Raw genomic sequence first — 26,868 nt, 5'->3', positions numbered from 1 at the left:
CATATTCTGTTATGCATGTCCGGCTATCGCCACACCTGTAAATGATGATCAGTGCCTTTGTAATCATATCTAACCGATTGTTCAGTGTATGGTGATTTTAAATCACATGGAGAAGATGCATGGCTCAACAAAGCGGGCAGAGACAAAACATCTCTACACGCCTTCCTAACCATATTATACTTCTTATCTGCCGTATTGATATATTAAATCATTATTTATATAATAAACATTGCATTCTGCTACTACCTATGATAAAATATATATTAAAATGATTTTAAACATTTCAAAACATATTCCAGCTTTGTGCTCAGATTACATTCTTTAAAAGGTGCCTCCCATCACATAAACATTTCATAAAAGACATTGCTGCAAGTATAATAAATGAATAAAACATACATGCATGTATAATAGGTTAATTATAAAACTTACCTTAAATTATTATATTCAATAATCACTGTATTCAATAATCACTGATAAAACAATTTAAGTCCAATTCTACATTCATTCCCTTGGGACATAAAGGAGTTTATTTACTAAAGGCAAATCCACTTTGCACTCAAAGTGCACTTGGAAGTGCAGTCGCTGTAGATCCGAGGGAGACATGCAAGGAAAATAAAAAACAGCATTTTAGCTTGCACATGATTGGATAATAAAATCAGCAGAGCTTCCCCTCAGATTGACAGCGACTGCACTTCAAGTGCACTTTCAGTGCAATTTCAAGTGCAGTTTGCACTTGTAGTTTGCACTTGTAGTGCAAAGCGGATCTGCCTTTTGTAAATAACCCCCAAAGTGTCAGTTAAATAGATCCATTTTGTTTCGCACTTTGAAGACCTCGCAGCCTTTTATCAGTAACGAGCAAAGGACATCCAACAAAAAAACGGAGGGGAGGTAGCTTAGAGGGGATTTATATTTAGCAAAGATACAACTCACTGATAAAGAAATTAATATTTTGAATGCGGGACTTAAGTGTGCAGCTAATAAACCCATTAATACATAGATGTGCAGAAATATAAGGAAAATAAACACGAAAAGATATTTTTTAGGAATAAAATCAGGTCCAGCAAATAGAATTGACACCACGACAATTGGTGTTGATAGTGGTTTAAAAAACAGATCATTGTTTAACCCTCCACAGCCTTCTAATAAACACATGGAAGTGTTTAAACAAATGGTTTTGAAGGATGTGGAAAAATTAGTACCTAAAAAGAGTGTTAATCCAAAGTATATAGAGGAAGGCATGAAATCTTTAGAGACTAGAAAAGATGTAACTGTCAGGCCAGCAGACAAGGGGGGAGGTGTGGTGATCTTGGAAAGTAGTTTTTATCACTCCCAATTAAAAAATATGTTGGCAAATAAGAATAATTATGTGGAATTAAACAGTGACCCCCCACAGATAATTATAGGAAAAATCTTAATAATTTGGTGGAGTATGGGTACAACATGAGGGTGCTTAACCGCTTGCCGACCGTCGCACTAACATTTACGCCGGCAGAATGGCACAGACAGGCAAATGGGTGTACAGGTACGTCCCTTTAAGTTTTCCGCTGTGTGGTCGCGCGTGACCCTGCCGCGAGATCCGTGAGTGTGATCGTGGGCCCCGCGGACAGTCCGTGGGGATACCGACCATCATCTCACGGAGAGGAAGAATGGGGATATGCTGCATTTCCCCGTTCTGCCTACTGACACTGATCACAGGCTAAAAAAACGTAAAGTGACCTTTTAGTACCCAAACAAGACAGAGGCAGGCTTCCATCCCTAAATATATGCAAAAACAGGGAAAAAAAGAAAAGAAGGCAGGACTTTAAATGAAGCCTCTCCGTAACTACCAATAACTAAATAAACTATTTGATCATAACCATAAATGGATTTGTTAATCCAAACACCGTATGATCGGGAGCGGTGATCAGTGTCATGTCACACGTAGGCCATCCCCCCCACAGTTAGAATCACTCCCTAAGACACACTTAACCCCTGCAGCGCCCCCTAGTGGTTAACCCCTTCACTGTCAGTCACATTTACACAGTAATCGGTGCATTTTTAATCACACCAAAAGTGTCCGATGTTTCCGCCATAATGTCGCAGTCACGATAAAAATCACAGATCGCCGCCATTACTAATAAAAAAAATTATTAATAAAAATGCCATAAAACTATCCCCTATTTTGTAGACGCTATAAGTTTTGCGCAAACCAATCAATAAACGCTTATTTGCGATTTTTTTTTTTCAAAAAATATGCAGAACCATATGTATTGGCCTTAACTGAGGAAAAACATTTTTTTATATATTTTTTGGGATATTTATTATAACAAAAAGTAAAAAATATTGTTTTTTTTTTCAAAATTGTTGCTCTTTTTTTGTTTATAGGACTAGAACTTACTTAAAAGACATAAGGCATTTTTTTATGCGGTACAATTGTTTTACATAGAAATTTGGCGTTTTATATTGTAGGTCTATCATTCTTAGCAATAACACACTTAAATCTGTCCAAACAAGAGTCTAATAGACATCCCGGGTATGATAAAGTTTGAAACACAAAATCATAAATTATAATCTAATAAATAACTCTAAATTATAAAAAAAAAAATAATAATAAAGTGAATTTCCCCACGATTCACTATCGCTCAATTCTGCAAGTGTTCTAATTTGCTATCGCTGTTTTCTAGCTGGTCTAAAACCACTTTTGACGTAAAGGGACACTTTTTGGTTGCCTTGGACATTCTCAAGTTTCCAGGTAGAATGAACAGTATATATAATTTAAAACTGCATGCAAAGCACTAGGTACAAAAGTGATGTGAAATGATTTCATACAGTAATGTAATCTGTAAGATTACAGTGTACTGTATGTGTTATGAACTTTCTATATTTTGAATTTGCCGCCGGGCTCCGCCCCGTGCATCGCGACGCTCGCAGGGAATGAAGCCCGTCACACAGAGGCATCAGGTGGAGGACACAGCCCGCAGACCCAGCGGAGGGACATCGCAGGATCCTGGGGACAAGGTAAGTAACCTGCACCAGGATCCTGCAATGCAATCCCGAGTGTGTTTTGGGGTTATCGCTAATGGTACTGAAATTTAACCCCGAGCCACACTTGGGAAAACCGCCGGGGAGGTTAAGTATAAAATTACTGTCTGTATTAAACTTCATTTTAACTACTGTGTTTGTTCCCCCTTCACATATTATCATACACATGTACACACATACATGTCAATGTGCAGTGTGTGCATGTCTGTATATATTTATGTGTACAGTTCCCATCCATGTGCTCTGGTGTCCTGCAACACTCAAGCATTTACAAGGTTTTTTTGAGAACAAATGGCACTGCAATGCACAGGTTGTCCTTTACTGTGCAATGGAAAAAAAAACACCTCAGTACATAGGTGGTAAAACAGTCCTAAACTACTCTCTGTATTAGGGCTAATACTGAGTTGCAGCAATGTGTCATTTACTACGTATTATTGCAGTGCATGGAATGAAGTGCAGTGTGTCACAGTACCATTCATTTTTAGTGGCACGCCAATACACTTACCCAGTAACATTACACACTTATGTCTTTTAGTGTACCACAATGCCAAGATGTGAGCCATTGAAAGAATGGTTCAAAAGTCTGCAATCTTTAATTTATGAATAGATGCTACTGTGTGGCCCTTTCGGGGGCCGTACTTGAGGCTCTTTGTACTTATTCTCTCATTGCGTATGGCCTCTGCAGTATTTATGTAAGGATCACCCAGATATCCAAACATAAGTTTCAGCATCGCCTTTTTTTTTGTTCTAAAATTGTGTTAAATATATGCCATATATTCGAGCCAATACATACATTTAGGTCAGTCTTGACACAGGCATGCCATTTACACTGTCTGGTTAAAGGCATTCTGCCGCCTCGGCAGTAAAATATAATTTGCGCTGTGCATTCAGTCTCAAAAATAAATAAAACCCAACACTGTCAAAGGCTGTGTGAATTTGCATCGCTTTTATTTCTGCTCTGTGCATGATTTTATAGTCTGCAGCACACTTAGTAGATCTCTGGTGGTTGTCTCTTATTAAGCAATTATACATGTATTAATTTTTAATAGGATTAAATACTGAGTTTTATGGTTTTAATTTTGTGAGTATATTTATGTGAATGGTTATCACAGGTAGGCTTTGTTCTAGCTGGATTATTACAAGCTGTAAATTAGATAAAGTGTTCCTTTTAATAAAATCTGTGTATGTATACCTTGAAGTAATATTTTTAGAGGTGGAGTGTTGGCAACAAATCATTTATCATTTTATTGTAATATGTTGTTAGTGGTACAAAGTACATTAAAATAATTTCCATTGTTCTTTACTGTCTATTCTTCATGAAAGGGGATTATTCAAAAATGTAATAAAATGGATATAATTTGGCTGTTCTGTTATTTTTGCTTTTTTTTGTAACTTTCTTTTGTTGTTATATTTATTCTCAGCCAAAAAGTTGTTTTTTTTTTCACGTTAAACAGCTGAAATTCTGAGCCAGGCTAAAGATATGAAAGTGTTTGATTGAAAGTTCTAATTAAGTGAATCTTAGAAAATTAGCTGAAATTAGCTGTCAGAAAGTCACATTTAAATGAGTAATGATAGGCTTTGGCAGTAAACATTTAAATGATATAAATTGCCATTTAAGCGTATGGTTTAATGTTTGTCATACATTAATGTGACATCTGACTGTGCTGACAATCAAGCAGCCTGCTGTAATTTTAACATATTTAGAGGCTTTTGTCTTGCATGCCACCCACAAATTAAGACCATTCTCGTTTTTTATGTATTACTTTTCGAACTGTTTTTAAAGCATTGTTAATGAAAGAGGTTCATCATTTTTGTTGAGTAGTTATCTATACTTGGTATTGATTACACCGTACTGTTATCAGCTGTAATGTCAACCTGACTTCAGGGAGAGCATACAGTTTTAAACATTAGGGCTGTAATAAATAAAGTGGCATTATTGCCACAGCTTTATCCACGTAAATGCATATGATGATATAATTATTCCCAACTTATTAAAATAGTACATATCCAACTATTGAATACCGTATTAATGTACTAACCTTTGGAATGCGTCACCATATCTCAAGTACCTTTTGACATGTGGTCATTTATAGTAAGTACTGCCTTATGGTATTCAGTATTTTTTAGAATATTATGGTTGTGTTGTTGTTAATAAAGCATATTGGGTTAATGTTTTACATATTATTTAATGAACTGTACATCAAATTTCTGGAGCAGATGTAGTCTTGGGATAGAGGGAAATCTGGCTGAAAACCAAAGAACAAAGAACAGTAAAGCTCTTGTACACCTGCAGCTAGACACCTCTCTCCAGGCACAATAATGGTTGAAATATGTTGTGTATCTGTGGTGAACTTATAGCCCTATAAATCAACAAGCCTTCTTTCTTTGGCCCTCTAAACATACAATTGCCACACGTTGCAATCTGACTGGACATTTCTCCTTAGATCTAACACAGTTTTGTTGTGTAAGGGTTACCTGCTTGGATACAATACAAATTGAATGAATTTTGTACATAGGTTATCCTATGACAGTTTTGGTACATCTAAAGGAAAATATACAACCAAACTGTAAGATGACTGGCCCCAACATTTAATTCCCCTTAATTAAATTCTGCAACTTTACACCTAACATTTGCTTAAAACGGAACTTTACTCTCTCAATGAACATTAAATATTTTTAATCCAATGTTGCTAGCCTTAGCAAATAGATAGGAAGGTACATTGTATTTACTTTTTTTACATTCCATCAGTTGCTTTATGGTTTGTGGCCTAGGCCAAAATGATGTCAGGAAGCTTCAGGAGGGGAGGAGGGGTTTCTCAGCTAAGCACACCCTCCTGCCTGCTTTTCTGTGCTAAGAGCAGATGGATTCCAGGAAGTAAATGCTACATGAATCATCTTCCCTTACTCAAGTTAGCCATGCCTCAAAATGCAAGGGGGTGTATTTCAAAGTGATTTCTCAACAGTTTGACTGTATCGTGTTAGATCTACTGACAACTATATAATATGAGGGCTACATAATTGGATACAATACCGATTGAATGGATAATGTAGGTAGGTTATCCAGGTTAAATCTAAAGGAGATTGTACAATGAAATTATGTATTCTATTCCAACAGTTAAACCCCCATCCCACCCTTCTTCCTACACTTAACAGCCACTGTAGCCTGAAACTTAATATCTAACTATCACCTTAACTTGGTAAATGCAGATTTTATTTTATCGGTACAATATTCCCACAGTACTGTGCTAAATTCAGTGACATCTAATTCCCAATATTGCAATAAATCTGATAAAATAAGGCTTAGGCTAATTGATGAAGGTATATATGCTGTACTTATTTTGCTGTGACATATCCTTGTCTCTCTTTATTGCAGGCCTTGGAAAGTGAGTTTGTGTCTTGCCAGCTCCACCAATGGATTGATCTTATATTTGGCTACAAGCAGCAGGGACCAGAAGCTGTTCGAGCACTGAATGTGTTCTATTACCTTACCTATGAGGGAGCTGTGAATCTGAGTTCCATAACAGATCCTGTCCTGAGAGAGGTATGTTCAATCTATGATGTAGCGTTGTCAAGGGTTTCATTTTATGTGTATATTCTGTTTGACAAATGGTCTTAAGCAGGGTATACATGTTCAGTTTTTTTTTTCATTCAAGCAGTGCGTTGAGTGAAGAAAAAAAAAAACTGAGATCCCCACATCAACACAATCGAGGTGGATGCAGGGAATTTTGTTTGTCTCTTCTACCAAAAAAAAAAAGTTTATTTGGTCAGCAATGTATTTATTTATTTTGCTAACACTACCTGCTGTGCATGCACTGAACACTCTCAGTCAGTTGCTGAAGAGTAGAACTTGTGCCTAGATGGTGGAACCCCATTTCACATGCTTTGAAGTTGCATCATTACTGGCTGCCCTGTTGCCAAAGGAGGACTACTCCAGGAGAGGAAGAAGCTTCAGTGAAGATGATATTGGCAGCTGTGCAGGGACAAAGAAGGATGTATAGCTGTTGTTGCCAAAACATGGCAATCTTGAAGTTAAGTTTGCAATAAAATGCAATTATATCATGCTTGTACAGTACGGTAAGTTCTCCTGCTGCTCTTCCTATCTTGATTTTTCTTGAAAATTAGTTGGCTCTTTCAATACATCCAGGGACACAAAGCTACTGTGCAAACACAACATCTTACCTTTTGCCTCTCCTTTCCCTGTGCTTTTTCACATCCTTGACCATTAAAACCATTGCTTTGTTTGCCTATTCTGACTGCGCTGAATGGTACAGAGAGTATCACATCTGTAGATCAGAAGTGTGACTGATGAGGCAAACATCTCCTCTATATGCCCAGTTCAAAGGCTTTAATGCCACTAGCCATGAATTGTGATTTCTGTACCCTACTGTATACACACACATCCTGGTGAAAAGCATCACACACTGCTGAAGAAAGGTAACACGTGTGGTTTCAGAAAGCCAATTCTAAAAAGCAAATTGCACATCTTTATATGTCTTCTTGTTCTCACTCCTGATTTACACACATTGCTCTCTACACAATCTTCACAGTATAAAGAACTCTGAGTTACTAATGACCTTTGAACTCTTCAAACCTTCCCTACTTTTTAATGGGGCCTTGTTAGGTTATCTTCTTTGAAGAAAAGAAAAATGCACTGCACTCTAGTGATTTTGATGATCTCCATGTTGTTCAGGTAAATTGTCACCTCTCCAGGATTTCCTAGAGGGAGGGGTTACTTGTGTTGTGGGGAATTTTAGCTTGGGGGGTACATGATTGCACTGGAAGGGTTGTTTTTTTTTTTTTTCTTTGGGGGGGGGGGGGCAGTTGTGTTAGTTACTCCTGACCTCTGCAGTGTGTTATGTACTACTAACCTATGCACTCTGCATTACTAACTCCTGACTCCTTCACTTTAGGCTTTATACTATGTGACCTCTACACTCTGCTTTACCTCATCTTGACCCCTGCATTACATACTACTGACCTTTACACTTGTAGATTAAATACTACTGACCTCTGCACTCTTCATTTCTTCTGGCCTCTGAACTCTTTTTTACATAGTACTGACTTTTGAATTCTGTTAAAGCAGAGGTAAACTCCGCAACACTTGCCTTACTTCAATGGTCTGACATCTGTCGCCGCCATCTTCTACCCAGCTTTTTCTGGGTGCCCTGCTGTAGCCGTTCTCATTGGCCAGCGAGGAATGATGTCACACTGTGCATGCACAGGACTGCAGTCATCCTAGCATACAGGCCTTTGCACAGTTCAGTGTACATTGCAGAGAAAACTGCAAGCAGGCGGGAACTTTCTTTTATGGCAGAAGAAACATACTATGTCTCTCCTGCAATAATAAGCTTGTCTGCTTGCCCTTTTTAAAAATGGGCTTTTAGTTCCAATTTAATGCTGACTCCTGAATTCTTCTACCTTAATTTTTTAATGGGGCCTTAGCGCCTGGTGATTTTTGACCTTTGCTATATTGTGTGTGTAGGTCTCCACATTTCCAAGGTTTCCAACCCATGGTCTGGCAAAAAACACACAGGAGTGTGCAAACACATTGTGCATTACCATAGAAAAATGTATTTAATCCACCAGAACAAATGAATAATCACAAGCAGATAAAATAAGCAAACATAAAACCTTTGTACTTAAGCCATCATGGGACCAAACAGTTGGATGACTGATGCGTTTTGGGGGAGAGGCCCCCTTCCTGAGAGCTTCACACGGTGTAACTTGTCCTGAGTTGGGCTGAAGTACACCAGTTTTAAACAGTTTTATACGCTTGTGTGTATCCATTTGTCTTGTGGATTAAATACATTTGTCTATGGTAATGCATGCGGTGTTTGCACCCTCCTGTGTGTTTTTTGCAGTCTATTGAAGATTTCCCAGTCTGAGGAGGGTTCTATCCCAAAGATTCATTTTGGATTGAAGCATTGTTGAAGAAAACACCTTGATTTAGTGCTGAAGTGTTTTTGGTGAACCCATGGCCTAGAACTGCTCCCCCTATAGACACAGGTATCATACAGTCAGTGTTGTCACTCTAGAACAGAAAGTGTGTTGCTGAGAGGATCACCAGATTGAGAGGAGGAAAAGGGGAGATATTTGTAGTCCTAGAGTATCATAATACCAAACCAAATGATACCAAACATTTTAAGCCCTGAAACTGCGCATGCTTGTGAAATTATAGTGAACTTCAGTTCCAAACATTTTCCACAGATGATATTTTAAAAGCCCCTACTAGTCAACCATTTTAGAGTTTTATACTTGCTGTTTTTATCCGCTTGTGTGTATCCATTTGTCTTGTGGATTAAATACATTTGTCTATGGTAATGCATGCGGTGTTTGCACCCTCCTGTGTGTTTTTTTGCAGTCTATTGAAGATTTCCCAGTCTGAGAAGGGTTCTATCCCAAAGACTCATTTTGGATTGAAGCATTGTTGAAGAAAACACCTGGATTTAGTGCTGAAGTGTTTTTGGTGAACCCATGGCCTAGAACCGCTCCCCTATAGACACTGGTATCATACAGTCAGTGTTGTCACTCTAGAACAGAAAGTGTGTTGCTGACAGGATCACCAGAGAGGAGGAAAAGGGGAGATATTTGTAGTCCTAGAGTATCATTGGTTGTTTCAATGCTGGCATTTTGCTGCCTGCGCCATGGCAACTTGTGATGCTGATCCAGGGCAAACTGGGTCCTGTGCTTGCAGCACCCCTGGGAGATCCCAGATGGCACCCTGGTTGAAAAAGACTGTATTAGGCTTTATTTGCACTAAACACCAGCTGTTCTGGATGTGCATTTGGCTGTTTGGGGTGTGAAGGAATGAAATGAGAAATAATCCCTTTATTTTTGGTATATGTGATGGAATGCTGTAAATATTTTCTGTTTCAAGAAGGCTTTTTACTGTGCTACGCAATCAATACAGTTGAAGACTTTTTGATTCCTGTAGTCGCTTCTCACCATAATTTGGTGCTTTTTCCCTTGGGATGTTCAAACATGGGCACCAGTAGAAGGACACAGCATGCCACAACTAATTGTGGGTATAGTAAACGGCAAAGACTGGCTTAACCCTTTTGCTGCTGTTTTTCAAGCCATATTTGCACATGTTTAAATAAAAAAAAATTCTGGTGAGTCGGTGAGGTTGAGTAAATGGATACCAAACATTTTAAGCCCTGAAACTGTGCATGCTTGTGAAATTACAGTGAACTTCAGTTCCAAACATTTTCCACAGATGATATTTTAAAAGCCCCTACAAATCAACCAGTTTAGAGTTAAAAGTGAATCGTGGTCCAAGAATGCTGTCACTCCACATGTGTAGCACAATAAATGTTTTCAAACATATGAGCCCCCAATGCGTGTCTGTTTATGTTTGTATGAGCAGGCAGGCACAAAAAAATTTTTGCGGGGTTTTAAAGTGCTTTGGTGTAACTTTTTGTTTTCTTTTTACACTTATTTTCTTTACTTTTATCACATAGGGGGCAAAAATTCCCCTATGTAGAGCATTTTGTTTAGATTCTCTTCTCTTAGGTTCTCTTTAAATTCGACCCCTGGCGTCTCACGTGCTTTCCTCTGAAGCTAATGGATCAAACAATGCTTCCATTTTCATTCTAGGTAGAGGAGATCAGGGAAGAGGTGCACTACCTGGTGTCCGTGGAAGCATTCGGGAGGCTGTATAGCAGCTTGATTGCTTCCACTTGATAAATAACAGTCCTCCAGAGTGCAGGGGTCAGGAGTGTATAATGCATGGAGCACAGGGGTTGTGGTACATAATGTACAGAGTGCAGGGCTGGACTATGTTAACCCACAGAGTTAGCATAGTAGAAAGAACGCAGCAAAAAAAGACCTCCCTCCCTCAGTACAGATTCCATCCCCCAGTACAGATAACCCCCCCCCCATTGTAAACCTCCTCCCAGTACAGCTACCCCCCCTCCATGAAACACATTCACCATACAAGATAGGTAAAAGTGAGAGGTGAAGTTCTCCCTCGGCAGGGTCATTGGATGAGGAGAGCCTCCCTGGTTCTGGACAGTTGCTACCTGTGTCTGAGTTGTGACAGGCAACAGAAGTGGTGGCTGCAGTGCTTCAAGTGTGTGGTGACTCAGCAGAAGCCCTGGGGGTGATGGTATAGAAGTCCCTTCCCACTGTTCTCTACATCCCTGTCTCTCATTTCGTACTTGCATTAACCAAGTTATCTGATTCCATGTTGACTTGCATATCAGAACTATTTATTGTTCTGTTTATCCTTCACTCCAGTTTTCCATTATACAGACAACACACTCACACAGTGCTATAATACATATGTTACTGAAAAATATCATGTGAATGGGAGTTGCTTGCATCAGTTTACTGTTTACTGTGATTATATTTTCAGCCTCTCACATTTTTTTTAAATATTTACTTGGAAACCTATATCCAAGTGTAAGGCACGTAAATTCTTATGTTTGGGTATGCGTTGTCCTTTTATATGTAAGCGGCAATGTTCTGGGGTTAGCTCCATTGTAGTTCCTCTAATTCTAGAGATTAAATCAGTGAGTGAGTCCCAAATGGGTTTGATGCAATCACATTTCCACAGATATGAAGATCAGTTCCCCTATATTTGGGGCATCTACAGCAGAGATCTGTGGCAGGGGGGCATCATCTAACTTTTTAAGGTGTAAGGTACCGTGGGTTAAACATTTATCTGATGTTTCTGGCATTTCTGTACTAATAAAGCATCTGTAGGTGGACTTTAATTGTCCGCCGGTGAATGCATATGCTCTCACGATGAGAAGAAGCCGGGCCTAGAATTTTCATGGTAGGATTAAAGGATAAGTTCACCATTTAAAAAAAAGTAACAAATGCACATATTTTGGAAGAATAAAATGTGCATTTATTATTTTTTCCACAGGAGTCTGTAAAGCATTGCACCCGCAAATGATGGTTCGCAAGTACAATGTCAGAATGCTGCAAACTATTCCTTCAACTCTCTGCCCATACCTGTACACTCTTTCAGTTGTAGAGCTGGGGATGTGCCTATAAACTACAAGTGCATTGATTATCGCACTTATGTTCAATTAATAGTTTTAAGGTAAGCTGGGCTTGTAGATTATTCATTCACAAATCAATTCACCAATTTTAAAAATGAGAAAAACTAGGGGGAAGAAGAACCCCACATGCTGTCTTGAAGGGGAGGGGTGCGGCTTCTTAGAGGGTAAGCGGGGAGCTTAGCAACATGTTACATTTTACACTGTAAATATGGGTATGTGCATGTTCTTTCAAAGGGTGTTGCAGGCCTTAGCATTTGGGTTTTCCATTTTTGGTTTAGTATGTATATTTTGTGTTTGTACAGTATGTGGGGCACATTTGGATATCTGGTATAAATGAATATTTTGGTAGAAATGCTGTCCCATTGGAAGTCAAGTGGGTGATGTGGGAATTTCCCAAGTGGGGAGATAGCCAGTTTGGATTCCTGGGAGAAAATCAGGGTTACATGTAATAGGATTCAAAGGACTAATAGTGGAGGAAGTATGTAAGCTGGAGAATATGTGGTGAAAGGTAGAATGTGATTTATTAATATGAATGGCACATAATCTGTGGAAGTATTAGGTTAGGAGGGATCCATGGATGGATATAGGATTGGAGTATTGTTGTAATCGGCTTCCAATGTGGACCAGTCCTTATGGTTAGAGTGGCAGTTCCAATCGATGAATTGGGCAAGGGTGCACAATTGGTTGTACCATTTTGAGATTTAGCATACCCAATCCACAGGATTGCTTAGGTTTGGATAGATCAGCAAAGCTCATTATTGGCTTTATAGTGGACCATTTACATATGGATTGGAGCAGGCAGAAGAAGGCTAGAATGATAGCCAATCAGAATTGGCAGAAATATATATTATAAGCTAGGCATGATATTCATTTTGAGTACTGCTGCGCATCTGAACCAAGATAATCAGCCTGTTGAGGAAGAGAAAGTAATTTCTCATGAAAAGGTCTGAAGATTTTGCAGGAATCTATCCAGTTATCTAATAGAGTGACTTTCCCATTTGAATAGAGGAAGGATGGAGGGAGGGAGACATTGCTGACAATTGATTTTGTGAAATGATCAGAGTCCTTAACAGGGTTAGGAAGAGGTACACAAGGTTGAAAGAGGAAGAATAAAAGGCACAAATAAATAAAATAAGAGGCAAAGGCATTGGCACTCCAAATAAGTGCTAGATAGATTTATTGTAAAAAAACATTTATTTGAAGTGCTGGTGACTTTGCCTTTGGCTTGGCACTAACTTTGAGCACCCATCAGTACAAGGTTGAACACTGTGAAGAGTGCAACTTTATTTGAAGAATAAGAGGTCATCCGTAAATGCAGGTACTCAGTATTCCGTTTTCCTGTGGATGGCATGAATTGAGTCATGCTGGTTAATTCCTGCCTGGTGCCACTTCGTGTTGTAAACAGATGAAATATAGTGCCAATAACCTGAATCTGGGCAGTGAAGGAGTAAAAGAATTAAATACATGAGATCATGTTGGGTTGTAGTCCCACAGGTTTTATGGATAGGGGAAGACTCTTTATTCCTTGCTTCTACATTGAGGAGGACATTGATTTCATATTTTTCTATTATTCCAAAATGCTGCCCCTGCCTCTCTTATGTAATGGAAAAACATTAAAATACATTTCATATTTGTTATTTTCAGACAAATCGTAGCAGGTTGCTAGCCAACTATGGCTATTCGTTTTCTTCTTCTGTTGAATTTTTACTTTGAAGCTAATGCATGCTTGGTAAATATTTATTGTTGACCATATAAGCCAATCCACTTCTGCTTGCTATTTCTGTAGCTCAGGTTTAAAACCTGAAACATGGATTCTGACTGGTTGCTGTGAGAACAAGAAATATTTAATATAGCTCACTTTTCATACATCAGCCTTCTTGTGTCCAGCATCCAGAACAGAAGGTGTTTTCAAACAAGCATATCACACTTAAAGACATAGACTCTGTTTGAAACTATCCATAAACTCATTGCCTCTGAATGCCATTGAGTGACATGTATTTCTGTTGCCTGTGTCTGCTTTGACTAACTGGTTTGTCTCAGATTGGCAGCCAGGATTATATTTCAGTCCTCCCAGCAGATGTAACTGTCAAGTACAATTCTGGGCCTGTTTTTTTTTTTTTTTTCTTAACTGCACCTTACCTAGATATTAAAAAATCTCTTATTGAACAGTGTTATATTCGTCTTCATTTGCCTTATTATTAGTTAAGTGTGAACATAAATGTTATATACAGTATCTCCCTAAAGTGAGTACACCCTCCCATTTTTGTAAATATTTATTATATATTTTCATATGACAACGCAAAAGAAAAGAAATGACACTTTGCTACAATGTAAAGTAGTGAGTGTACAGATTGTACAACAGTGTAAATTTGCTGTCCTCTCAAAATAACTCACACAGCCATTAATGTCTAAACCGCTGGCAACAAATTGAGTACACCCCTAAGTGAAAATGTCCAAATTAGGCCCAAAGTGTGAATATTTTGTGTGGTCACCATTATTTTCCAGCACTGCCTTAACCCTCTTGGGCATGGAGTTCACCAGAGCTTCACAGGTTGCCACTGGAGCCCTCTTCCTCTGCTCCATGATGACATCACGGAGCTGGTGGATGTTAGAGACCTTGCGCTCCTCCACCTTCTGTTTTGAGGATGTCCCACAGATGCTCAATAGGGTTTAGGTCTGAAGACATGCTTGGCCAGTCCATCACCTTTACCCTCAGCTTCTTTAGCAAGGCAGTGGTCGTCTTTGAGGTGTGTTTGGGGTAGTTATCATGTTGGAATACTGCCCTGCGGCCCAGTCTCTAAAGGGAGGCGATCATGCTCTGCTTCAGTATCTCACAATATATATTGGCATTCATGGTTCCCTCAATGAACTATAGATCCCCAGTGCCGGCAGCACTCATGCAGCCCCAGACCATGAAACTCCCACCACCATGCTTGACTGTAGGCAAGACACACACTTATTTTTGTACTCCTGACCCAGTTGCTGCCACACACCCTTGACACCATCTGAGCCAAATAAGTTTCTCTTGGTCTCATCAAAACAGGACATGGTTCCAGTAATCCATGTCCTTAGTCTGCTTGTCTTCAGCAAACTGTTTGTGGGCTTTCTTGTGCACCATCTTTAGAAGAGGCTTCCTTCTGGGATTACAGCCATGCAGACCAATTTGATGCAGTGTGCAGCATATGGTCTGAGAACTGACAGGCTGACCCCTCCACCCCTTCAACCTCTGCAGCAATTCCGGCAGCACTTAGACGTCTATTTCCCAAAGACAACCTCTGAATATGATGCGGAGCACGTACACTCACCTCCTTTGGTCGACCATGGTGAGGCCTGTTCTGAGTGGAACCTGTCCTGTTAAACTGCTGTATGATCTTGTCCACCGTGCTGCAGCTCAGTTTCAGGGTCTTAGCAATCTTCTTATAGCCTAGGCCCTATTTATGTAGAGCAACAATTCTTTTTTTCAGATCCTCAAAGTTCTTTGCCATGAGGTGCCATGTTGAACTTCCAGTAAACCAGTATGAGAGAGTGAGAACACTCAATTTAACACCCCTCCTCTCCTTTCACACCTGAGACCTTGTAACACTAACAAGTCACATGACACCGAGGAGGGAAAATGGCTAATTGGGCCCAATTTGGACATTTTCACTTAGGGATGTACTCCCTTTTGTTGCCAGTGGTTTAGACATTAATGGCTGTGTGTTGAGTTATTTTGAGGTGACAGCAAATTTACACTGTTATACAAGCTGTACACTCACTACTTTACATTGTAGCAAAGTGTCATTTCTTCAGTGTTTTCACATATAAAGATATAGTAAAATATTTACAAAAGTGTGAGGGGGTGTACTCACTTTTGTGAGATACTGTAAGCTACCAAAAAACAGTGAAACACCTGTTATATTTCAGACATGCACATTGCATATATGGTTTTGATTAATTGATATAATTAGTCCAAAACAAATTAATAGGCATGGATTGAACCAATAATTATAAATGCTACATATGAAATACAAGGATTTGCCTGTTTATCGCAAAACAGTGAAACACCTGTTCTATTTTGGACATGCACATTACATTTGAGGTTTTGATGAAATTGATATATTTAGTCCAATACATACTAGTAGGCATGAATCCATGAATGATAAATGGAAGTATTTTTCAGTGGTAAAGTTTCTTAAAATGTAGTAAGTACTTGAATTTATGCTATGTTAGATGAACTTGCCTGGGCACAGGTACTGTTTTAATGGACCTGCTTGTTTAGTTTATGGTGGCCTCTTGGTGGCTGAAAGACCATGTCTCATTTAAATGTTTGGTTTTGGCCATAACTACATAACTGTACATGTTGTGATATTCTGAGTAATCCTACTCCCACAGAAATGTTATGAGTTAGTAGGTCAATTAGGCATTTTATTGTTGCAGCTCATATTAGGGATTTTACTATTTAATTGCTATTTTCAATACTTGAAGGGTCACAGAGCTTTTATGGATTAGACTGCCTATAAAACGTCTATGCTCAGCATCCTGCCCTTTCCTGTTATAGTTGGTCTGTTTTCATTTCCCTATTCACAGCCTTAGTTCTATCAGACAGTTATGAAAATAGCAATTTTAAGTTTGCATCTGGAAAGTTAAAGCAACAAACCTATGCATTTACCTTAACTGTCTCCACATGTGCAGCATGCTCTTGGCTCCCTCCAGCCACTGATCTCTACTGAGAGCATTGTCCTGCTATACAAACCATTCTTAGTCCAGATTACACAAAGTTCATCCCAATCAGTGACAAGTAAGGCCAAACATAACACATTTAAGGATGCCAACTCTATATAATCCTTATTTTGTGTTTATTAAAGCAAACTTATGCTCAAATATTAAAGCTGTCTTAACAGTCTGGAATAGATAATGGAAGGGCTGAAATTTCTTTTCCTGAAGAAGATGCTGTTGTAGCCTCCCCCAGTGCTATTTATGTGATAAAAACCAAGGGATTTTTTGATGAAATTTCTCCCCAAAGAGAACCGCTCTTTAAAAGCCATTGTGCATAACAATCAATAGGGCACATAGCTGCTCACATGTTTCCTCATGTGACCTAAAGCCAAAGCAGATAACGCAATATGGTTTCTGGCTATAGGGAGTGTCTCATTTTTGCTGTAGGTTTACGGTGAGACAAGTGGATCAGCAAGAAACATCACAGTGCATAACTATTAAGCAGGAGGAAGATTCAGCGTATGTGATCAGCACATGCACATATAAATTGACAAAATATACATAGAAACAATATACATTATGACACAGTTGTTTCACATGAATATAACCTCTTTCACATTAGTTAAAAGCTTTGCTACCCTTGGCATCAGTTTAAATAATTTTGTTACTATTTTTTTTTGGAGAATCCCCTAGGATATGCAGAGTAAAGAAATGCCCCAGCATTACCATTTAAAGTGATTGTAAATGCATAAATGCATAAAAAATGTCATGGACCCCAGAGGAGAAGGATTGGGGCTGCTCTGTGCAAAACCATTGCACAGAGCAGCCCCGATCCTCCTCTTCTGGGGTCCTCCACCAGCACTCCTTCCTCCTGCTGAGTACCCACCATAGCAAGCCGCCTGCTATGAGGACATTCGTGCGGGCTTGCTCCCGAGTCGGCTCTGCCCTCCACACTGGCTGTGATTGACAGCAGTGGAGCCAATAGCTCCCACTGCTGTGTCTGAGCCAGTGAGGAGAGAGAGAGCTGCAGCTCTCATGCACATCGCTGGCTCGAGATCGGGATCAGATAAGTATTTTGCGGGGAGTGGGATGGTGCTCTACAAAGAAAGTTTTTCACCTTAATGCAGAGAATGCATTAAGATAAAAAACCTTCAGTCTTTACAACCACTTTAAAGGCTTTGCCAGGAAAATATATGGAGAATTAAAATGCTGCTGTTAGCTTTTAGCCCTTTTCTAGGACATTTACCCTCAAGGGTTTCAAACACCATCTAATTCCAGTTAGGTTTTATCTTAGTCTTTCAGTTAGTCCTCTTCATATTAAAAAACAAAAATTTGCAGTGCTGACTCATAAAGTGACAATTAATATCATGACATACCAAATATACTTAATCTTGTAAACAATTACAGTTAGCTCCATATATTTTTGGACAGAGGCACAAGTTTCATACTTTTGCCTCTGTATACCACCAGAATAAAATTAAAACAAAACAATCCAAATTAATTTGAAGTGCAGACTTTCAGCTTTAATTCAAGGGGTTGAACATAAATATCAAGTACAAATTTTAGGAACTGCAACCATTTTCATACACAGTCCCCACATTTTTATCAAATGTAATTGGATAAATGAATATAATCATAAATAAAATGTTCATTTTTAATATTTTGTTGAGAATCCTTTATTGGCAATGACTGTCTGAAGTCTGGAACCCATGGACATTACTAAAAACTGGGTTTCCTTCTTTCTGATGCTTTGCCAGGCTCTAACTGCAGCTGTCTTCAGTTGTTCTTTGTGGGTCTTTCTGCCTTTAGTTTTGCCGTCAGTAAGTGAAATGCATGCTCAATTGGGTTGAGATCAGGTGATTGATTCGGCCATTGCAGAATATTCCACTTCTTTTCCTTCAAAAGTTCCTGGGTTGCTTTTGTAGTGTGTTTTGGATCATTGTCCATCTGTACTGTGAAGCGCCATCCAATTAACTTTGCTACGTTTGGCTGAATCTGGGCTGACAGTATATCTCTAAACACTGCAGAATTTATCCGGCTGCTTTTGTCACATCATTAATAAACACCAATGACCCAGTGCCACTGGAAGCCATGCATGCCCATGCCATCACACTGCCTCCACCATGTTTTACAGATGATGTTGTGTGCTTTGGATCATGAGCTGTTCCATGCCTTCTCCACACTTTTTTTTCTTCCCATCATTGTGGTACAGATAAATCTTAGTTTCATCCGTCCAAAAAATGCTTTTCCAGAACTGGTCTGGTTTTTTTAGATTTTTTTTTACAAGGTCTAATCTGGCTTTTCTATTCTTCAGGCTTATGAATGAATTGCACCATGTGGTGAACCCTCTGTATTTGCTCTTGTGACGTCTTCTCTTGATTGTAGACTTTGACAATGATACGCCTACCTCCTGGATTGTGTCCTTCACGTATCTAGATGTTGTGAATAGGTTTTTCTTTACCATAGAGAGGATCCTGCGATCATCCACCACTGTTGTCTTCCATGGATGTCCAGGCCTTTTTATGTTGCTGAGCTCACCAGTACGTTCTTCTTTCCTCAGAATGTACCAAACTTTCAGCCCATATCCATTATATAACTATAACTTGAATATTTTTTGGTAAATATCTGAAAATAACTAATGTGCTTGTGTCCAAATATATATGGACCTAACTATAATAATGAAGAATAATTGTATAAACCCATGAATAAAAAATAAAACAACTGCAGTAAGTATTGCTGTAGTGGAAGACCAAAAAAAAAAACAATTGGTGAGAAATATTCATGCGTTTCCACAAAAAGTGACTTTCTTCCACCACCAAATGGATATTACCCCTGTCATAGGAAGGTAAAACGACCTTTGCAACAATCTCTCATCAGCTCAGGAATAACTTAGAGGATGTACCCTAATGGATTCTTGGCCACTGACAATGTCATCTGGTGATGAAATGCGTCAAGTGGTGCTTAGAAGCTGATGTCCAAAGCGAGCAAAGAGCATTTTTAATAATATATGCTTGGATGCTTCTCTATGTATGTGAGTAACCTTTGATTTTAATACATTCATACACATTTGCTGTTTTACACTGTGTGGAGTTCTGTTTCCTCCCTTTGTATAATCTGCATTATGGTACATCCTCTGAGCTGATGGTAGATTGCTGCAAAGGCTGTTTTACCTTACTATGGATTGCTCTCTGAGACATATTTGAGCTGAAAAGAGATCGCTGAAAGGCTGTTAACCACTTGATGACCGATTGTCACGCAAGCGCATGTGACCTCAGATATTTAGGGGTCGTATCCATTTTGTAAGTGCCTTGCATATTCTTCTGGTCACTTTTTGTTGGATATGCATTTCTTGCTTTGATTTTTTGGACTTTCACTGTAGCAATACGTTTTATTCGCAGGTTTACTATTCCTATTTTTAATTATTTTTATGATTGTTTACAGGATTATTAAATATACAGTGGCTTGCGAAAGTATTCGGCCCCCTTGAACTTTTCAACCTTTTGCCACATTTCAGGCTTTAAACATAAAGTTATAAAATTTTAATTTTTTGTGAAGAATCACCAACAAGTGGGACACAATTGTGAAGTGGAACGAAATCTATTGGATATTTTAAACTTTTTTAGCAATTAAAAAACTGAAAAGTGGTGCGTGCAAAATTATTCGGCCCCTTTACTTTCAGTGCAGCAAACTCACTCCAGAAGTTCAGCGAGGATCTCTGAATGATCCAATGTTGTCCTAAATGACTGATGGTGATAAATAGAATCCACCTGTGTGTAATCAAGTCTCTGTATAAATGCACCTGCTCTGTGATAGTCTCAGGGTTCTGTTGAAAGCGCAGAGAGCATCATGAAGACCAAGGAACACACCAGGCAGGTCCGTAATACTGTTGTGGAGAAGTTTAAAGCCGGATTTGGATACAAAAATATTTCCCAAGCTTTAAACATCCCAAGGAGCACTGTGCAAGCGATCATTTTGAAATGGAAGGAGTATCAGACCACTGCAAATCTACCAAGACCTGGCTGTCCCTCTAAACTTTCAGCTCAGACAAGGAGAAGACTGATCAGAGATGCAGCCAAGAGGCCCATGATCACTCTGGATGAACTGCAGAGAACTACAGCTGAGGTGGGAGAGTCTGTCCATAGGACAACAATCAGTCGTACACTGCACAAATCTGGCCTTTATGGAAGAGTGGCAAGAAGAAAGCCATTTCTCAAAGATATCCATAAAAAGTCTCGTCCAAAGTTTGCCACAAGCCACCTGGGAGACACACCATACATGTGGAAGAAGGTGCTCTGGTCCGATGAAACCAAAATCGAACTTTTTGGCCACAATGCAAAATGATATGTTTGGCGTAAAAGCAACACAGCTCATCACACTCAACACACCATCCCCACCGTGAAACATGGTGGTGGCAGCATCATGGTTTGGGCCTGCTTTTTATCAGCAGGGACAGGGAAGATGGTTAAAATTGAGGGGAAGATGGATGCAGCCAAATACAGGACCATTCTGGATGAAAACCTGTTGGAGTCTGCAAAAGACCTGAAACTGGGACGGAGATTTATCTTCCAACAAGACAATGATCCCAAACATACAGCAAAATCTACAAAGGAATGGTTCACAAATAAACGTATCCAGGTATTAGAATGGCCAAGTCAAAGTCCAGACCTGAATCCAATCGAGAATCTGTGGAAAGAGCTGAAAACTGCTGTTCACAAACGCTCTCCATCCAACCTCACTGAGCTCGAGCTGTTTTGCAAGGAAGAATGGGCAAGAATTTCAGTCTCTCGATGTGCAAAACTGATAGAGGCATACCCCAAGCGACTTGCAGCTGTAATTGCAGCAAAAGGTGGCTCTACAAAGTATTAACACAAGGGGGCCGAATAATTTTGCACGCCCCACTTTTAATTTTTTCATTAGTTAAAAAAGTTTCAAAAATCCAAAAGATTTCGTTCCACTTCACAATTGTGTCCCACTTGTTGGTGATTCTTCACAAAAAAATAAAAAATGTATATCTTTATGTTTGAAGCCTGAAATGTGGCAAAAGGTTGAAAAGTTCAAGGGGGCCGAATACTTTCGCAAGCCACTGTATTTGAAGTGTCATAATATGAATCCTCACATAAAAGAGTAGAGCTGCAATTTTTTTGTTTTTGAATATATGTGATATTTGGGTATATTGCAAGCATTTTTTTTTTTTTTTAAATAGAGCACGAAGTAAGCATTATGTATAATAGTTCTTCCTATGTTTACTGGACCCCCAACTCTTCACTACTTGGGATTGAACATACAGTATGAGATAATATTTGTACAAGATAAATAGGAATACCCTTCTGTATCAGCACATGATGACCATTGACACCATATTTGTTATGCTATACTCTTACACCTGAGTTTGTTGTATTGTGTTTCTCTTTGTCTGACTAGGCTAAATATGCAAAATCCCATTGTTTGTACTTGCTTAATGACATAAATGAGCATAAGTAAGTGCTTTTGGCTCCATAGACTTCAATTGAAGTGCCTGTAAACACATGAGACACATTTTTGCACCTGAAACGATCCTGTTCTCCTCTAGAACTGTTTTTCTCTCCTTGCCCAGCTCAAGAAACAAATGCCTGTAGGTTTATACAAGTGCAATATCACTTGCACAAAACTTGTTAAAAGCTTCCAAAACTTCCAAAAAAAAACCCACTATAAAATTGCCACAAGTGAACACACTCTACTCAGATGTGAATGCCGACTTAGACCCCTTTCACACTGGAGTGTTTTGCAGGCGTTATAGCGTTAAAAATAGCACCTGCAAAACGCCCTAAAACAGCTGCTCCATGCACTCCAGTGTGAAAGCCCAAGGGCTTTCACACTGGAGCGGTGCGCTGGCAGGGAGTCAGAAAAAGTCCTGCCAGCAGCTTCTTTGGAGCGGTGAACTCACCACTCCTCCACCGCTGCTCCCCATTGAAATCAATGGGGCAGCGCTGCGATACTGCCCGCAAAACGCCGCTCCGGCGATGTTTTGCGGGTGGATTTAACCCCTTTTCGGCCGCTAGCGGGGGGTTGAAACCGCCACGCTAGCGGACGAATACGCTGCTAAAACTACGGTAAAGCAGCGCTAAAAATAGCAATGCTGAAGCCCGGGCGTCGGCAGTGTGAAAGGGGTCTTAAAGTGCATGTAAACCTGAAAACATTTTTTTTAATGAAGACTTCTACCTGGTACAGTAGAGGGTGTCAATTCGTCTGTGCCCACTTTTGCCATGAAGAGTTAATCCAGCTCTGAGCAATCCTCTTATATTTTTTCAGCAAGTTAAAAAAAGGACACACATAAGTTTGTGTCACCACATCCCCCACTGCTGTGACTGACATCTGATTTCTTTATCTCATGAAGGAGCATAAGAGCAGAGAGCAAGTGTTACGATTCCAGCTTCACATACCTTCTCCAGCTATCCCAGGAATGGCTGCTCCACACCTCTGCATGATTGGGCATGCTGAAGTCATGTGGTGCCTTTCCTGGAGTTTTGACTGGATGTTACTCATCATGGGGGGTGATCAGTGTGACTGAGGAGGAGGATATTCATGGTGCAGTCAGCTCCCAAAGCCAGCAGAAAGAGTAGGAGAGTGTAGAGGTGGGCGGGGAGTCTTGTGACATCACAACTCCACCCACGATCTTTGGCAAAGAGACCCACCCACTGATTCCAGAGTTTTGCGGTGCTCCTACTGCTGAAGGGGGTGACATTTGCAAGGTAGGGATACATGCAGGAGGCTTGCATGTGTATATACATTAATACTGAGCCATTTGTTTATACTGGGTGAGTGTTGGGTTTACATCCACTTTAAACTTGCACGGGGTAACAGCTAGGCTCACTCTTGTTATAAATTTGCTGCTTTGCTCATTACCTTCCAAAATTGTAACGACATGTATTCAATAGGATGTTCTAAATTTCTTAATTATGTGTATTCTAGATAAATACATAGAACACATCTGCAAGACACAGCAAAAGCTTTGTTTTCGTCCTCTTTCCCCACCATGACTGCCGTTTTAAGTGTTTTCTAAGGCTTTGCATAAAGTTTCTTTGTTTTATTAACATTGTGATGAAGTTTATCTGCAGAGTTATGCATAGCTGAGGTAATCATCAGCAATCCAGGCAAAACACATGATTTCTGATTGTAATATCACAGCCTGTTTCTGCTTAATATCACACAGCGGCATGGAGAGTTTTCTCATGAAAATAATATGTAAGCTTCTAAAATGACTTCACCAGAAATAGCTGTGCCAAGTGCAGTACTTGGCTGCAGAATTATATGGAGTCCTTTTGATTATGGTACCAGTCGGGATTAGCAAAATGTTAATTACTTATTACAACTCGTATTCGTCTCACTGCCACTTGTTTTTGACTCTAAATTTGTAATAATTTTTTTAGGCTGTGGAGGCCCAGATCCGGAGTTTTGGACAGACCCCATCACAGCTGTTAATAGAGCCACATCCTCCCAGGAGCTCAGCCATGCAGGTGGTAAGTAGATTTTGCAGAGAGTCCAAGCTAATACTGAAATATAATTACTACATTTGTTGTAAAGGGCCTAGTGGCAAATATGCTGTATTAGTAGATAATAATTGGTATAAGATCTTGCTGATTTAATTGCCTTTTTTCATTGGTATTTTTAAAACGAAGTCTGCAAGACTACAAGCTTAAAATGCATTAGTATGCTGTATGGTTAGAGGATAATTTATATGGAATCTTATTTTGAAATATCTCATTGCCCTTTTTATTAGCATCAATTCAAATCAATTAAAGCGGAGTTCCACCCAAAAATGGAACTTCGGTTTTAAGTGATGGTGACCCCCTGACATGCCACATACGGCATGTAATTTTTTTGGGGGGGGGCAGATACCCAGTTTTATGGGCACCCAGCTTCCACTTCCTCCGCGGCGCCGGACGGAAGATCACCTCTCCCCCCTCCCTCCCTGCAATCTTCTGGGACACATCACAGGTCCCAGAAGATTGCCTGACCATTCACAGCGCGCATGCGCAATGCGCACCTGGCTTTGAAGCCACAGGCGGGTGCCCACAGTTAGAATGTCGAGGCGTCGTGAGCCTGCATCGTGGGACAGGTTAGTGCAGAAATAAGTGCTCTCCTGTGACCCAGAAGAGATGTATAGCCAAAAAAGCTTTGGCCATACTTTTCTCTTTTAATTGATTGGGTTTTAGGGCACATAAAAAAGTATTGGATTGCAGGAAACAAGCATTTGGCATTAGCCATATATACTTTTTTAAAGTCCTTACTTAAATTGGGAGGAAAACGTCTATCCATGTATGGTGTTTATAAAACACATTGTATTCTACTTCATCAAAAGTGGTATTACATAATATGTAGCCCTTCCGCTGAAACAATGGCCTACGCACAGGTACAGTGAGAGGGTGACTTGAGGATATAATAGAACATATGTCTGGTTGACAGAAAGTTGTGGAAATTGTGTTTAAATAGATCAAATTTAAAAGGCGATTATGTCTTTCTTGGCTCTAAATGGCAAGGCAAGAATTCCTGGGTGGTGTGTAGAGGATTACGAGTAGATGACACATTTACACGCATTGGCTGTCTGCCACACTTGCTCAGTTTCCCTTGCTTATTAACCTGTGTGTGGGACTCTGGATTTATACATGGGGCTCAAGTTATTTTGCAGGGTTGTCTAGTTGTTTTAAAATACCATTGTAACTGCTCATTTCATATCGCTAGCTGCTGGAAGAGTAGAGCCCATCGAAGGAGTATTTAAATTTGAATCATTAATTGATGTAGGGAACCCAATAGACTATCACTGCAGTTCTATATACTTTAGAATGACTATCAAAAAGAGATCTTATTAAAAAAAAAAAAAAAAAAGATCTCTGACTGCTTACACTAATATATAACCATTTTGAAGCATGCTAATTTCCAGTTATGATTTAGGGCTCATGCACACAAGGCTTAGAATATGACGCTTTTACAGGCGTTGGGCGGTTTTATTTTTTATGCCTGTGAACACACCTCTAGGTCAGCTCATGCACACACAGGTGTTTACAGGCATATTAGAAGAGGAACATTCACAGGCAGGGGAAAAAAACATCTCCAGCGCATTTAGGAGAGGTGATTTGAGCAGAAAACGCACTTAACGAACGTAAATGGGTCTAAACATGCTTAAATGATAGACATGATTAGCACTCATTCCAGTGGCCAGAATAAATTAATGTGCTGGTCAGTAGAATCCATTAATGCTCAAATGCAGAGGAAGAAAAGCCCTGATGGGTTTTACTTCCTCTTTTGTTCCCTGCAAAGTAAAAGCATAATAGGCTAGTATGCATTGCATACTAGCCCATTATGTGCCACTTACCTGCAAATGAAGCCCACAATGTCCCCGTTGGTGGCTGCATCCATTTTCACCCCTCTTCCTTCCGGGGCCATGGACTCCAGCTCTGTGACTGGCCAGAGTCGCGTGACATCACTACCGCGCATGTGCTGATGGTCACGACGTGGGCCCTGTAGAAACGGCACAATTGTGCCCTTTCTTCAGTGCGCATGCGCCGATGACGGCACAATCGTATGTGGTAAATTTCTCCTAAACCGTGTAGGTTTAGGAGATATCTCCAGTACCTACAGGTAAGCCTTATTATAGGCTTACCTGTAGGTAAAAGTGGTATGTAAGGGTTTACAACCACTTTAAAACGCTTGTGCTTTGGCAGCATTTTTTTAAGCAGCCTATTCCTGCCAGGAGTAAAAGGCTTTCAGAGGAGAAAATCAAATGCCCTGTGTGCATAAGGCCTAAGTTTAGTTTAAGATGCACACGAGTCACAAAATGCCAGTAAAACTGCAAACGAATTGCTCACTGCAGTTGATTTCATAGAAGTCAGGCTGAAAATGTAAATAATGTGTATACTGGATGTGCCAAGTACATGGGTATGTTTTTCAGCTTATATACATTCAATTTGTAAAATTACTGAAACGCAGTACTTCAACATGCTGTCTCTCAACCAGGGCCACTGGTAAGGCAATACAGATGGTCCTCCTATCCCATCAATTCAAAAGGTAGCCTGGGCACCTGCCAAGCAGGAGGGCCAGCTGTACTGCTTTGTGACTCTTGGATCCTCCTGCAGCACTGCCGGCTGCCTTGCATCCCCCTGCAGCG

At 39.8% G+C, this 26,868-nt stretch overlaps 1 protein-coding gene across 2 annotated transcripts in view; it reads left to right on the top strand.

Moving 5' to 3' along the window:
- The window catches only part of LRBA (LPS responsive beige-like anchor protein), a 1,038,582-nt gene that overhangs the window by 909,385 nt on the left and 102,329 nt on the right, over positions 1-26,868 (top strand). For both annotated transcript variants that reach the window (XM_073604899.1, XM_073604906.1), the window contains 2 exons: positions 6,395-6,562; positions 24,134-24,223. In XM_073604899.1, the coding sequence (XP_073461000.1) occupies positions 6,395-6,562; positions 24,134-24,223 (258 nt within the window). The remainder of the gene's footprint in view (positions 1-6,394; positions 6,563-24,133; positions 24,224-26,868) is intronic.

The sequence above is a fragment of the Aquarana catesbeiana genome, linkage group LG01 (assembly GCF_042186555.1).
Source record: "Aquarana catesbeiana isolate 2022-GZ linkage group LG01, ASM4218655v1, whole genome shotgun sequence".
Taxonomy (NCBI): domain Eukaryota; kingdom Metazoa; phylum Chordata; class Amphibia; order Anura; family Ranidae; genus Aquarana; species Aquarana catesbeiana.
Note: the sequence above shows the minus strand (reverse complement) of the source record. Positions and strands in the feature narration are given on the sequence as shown.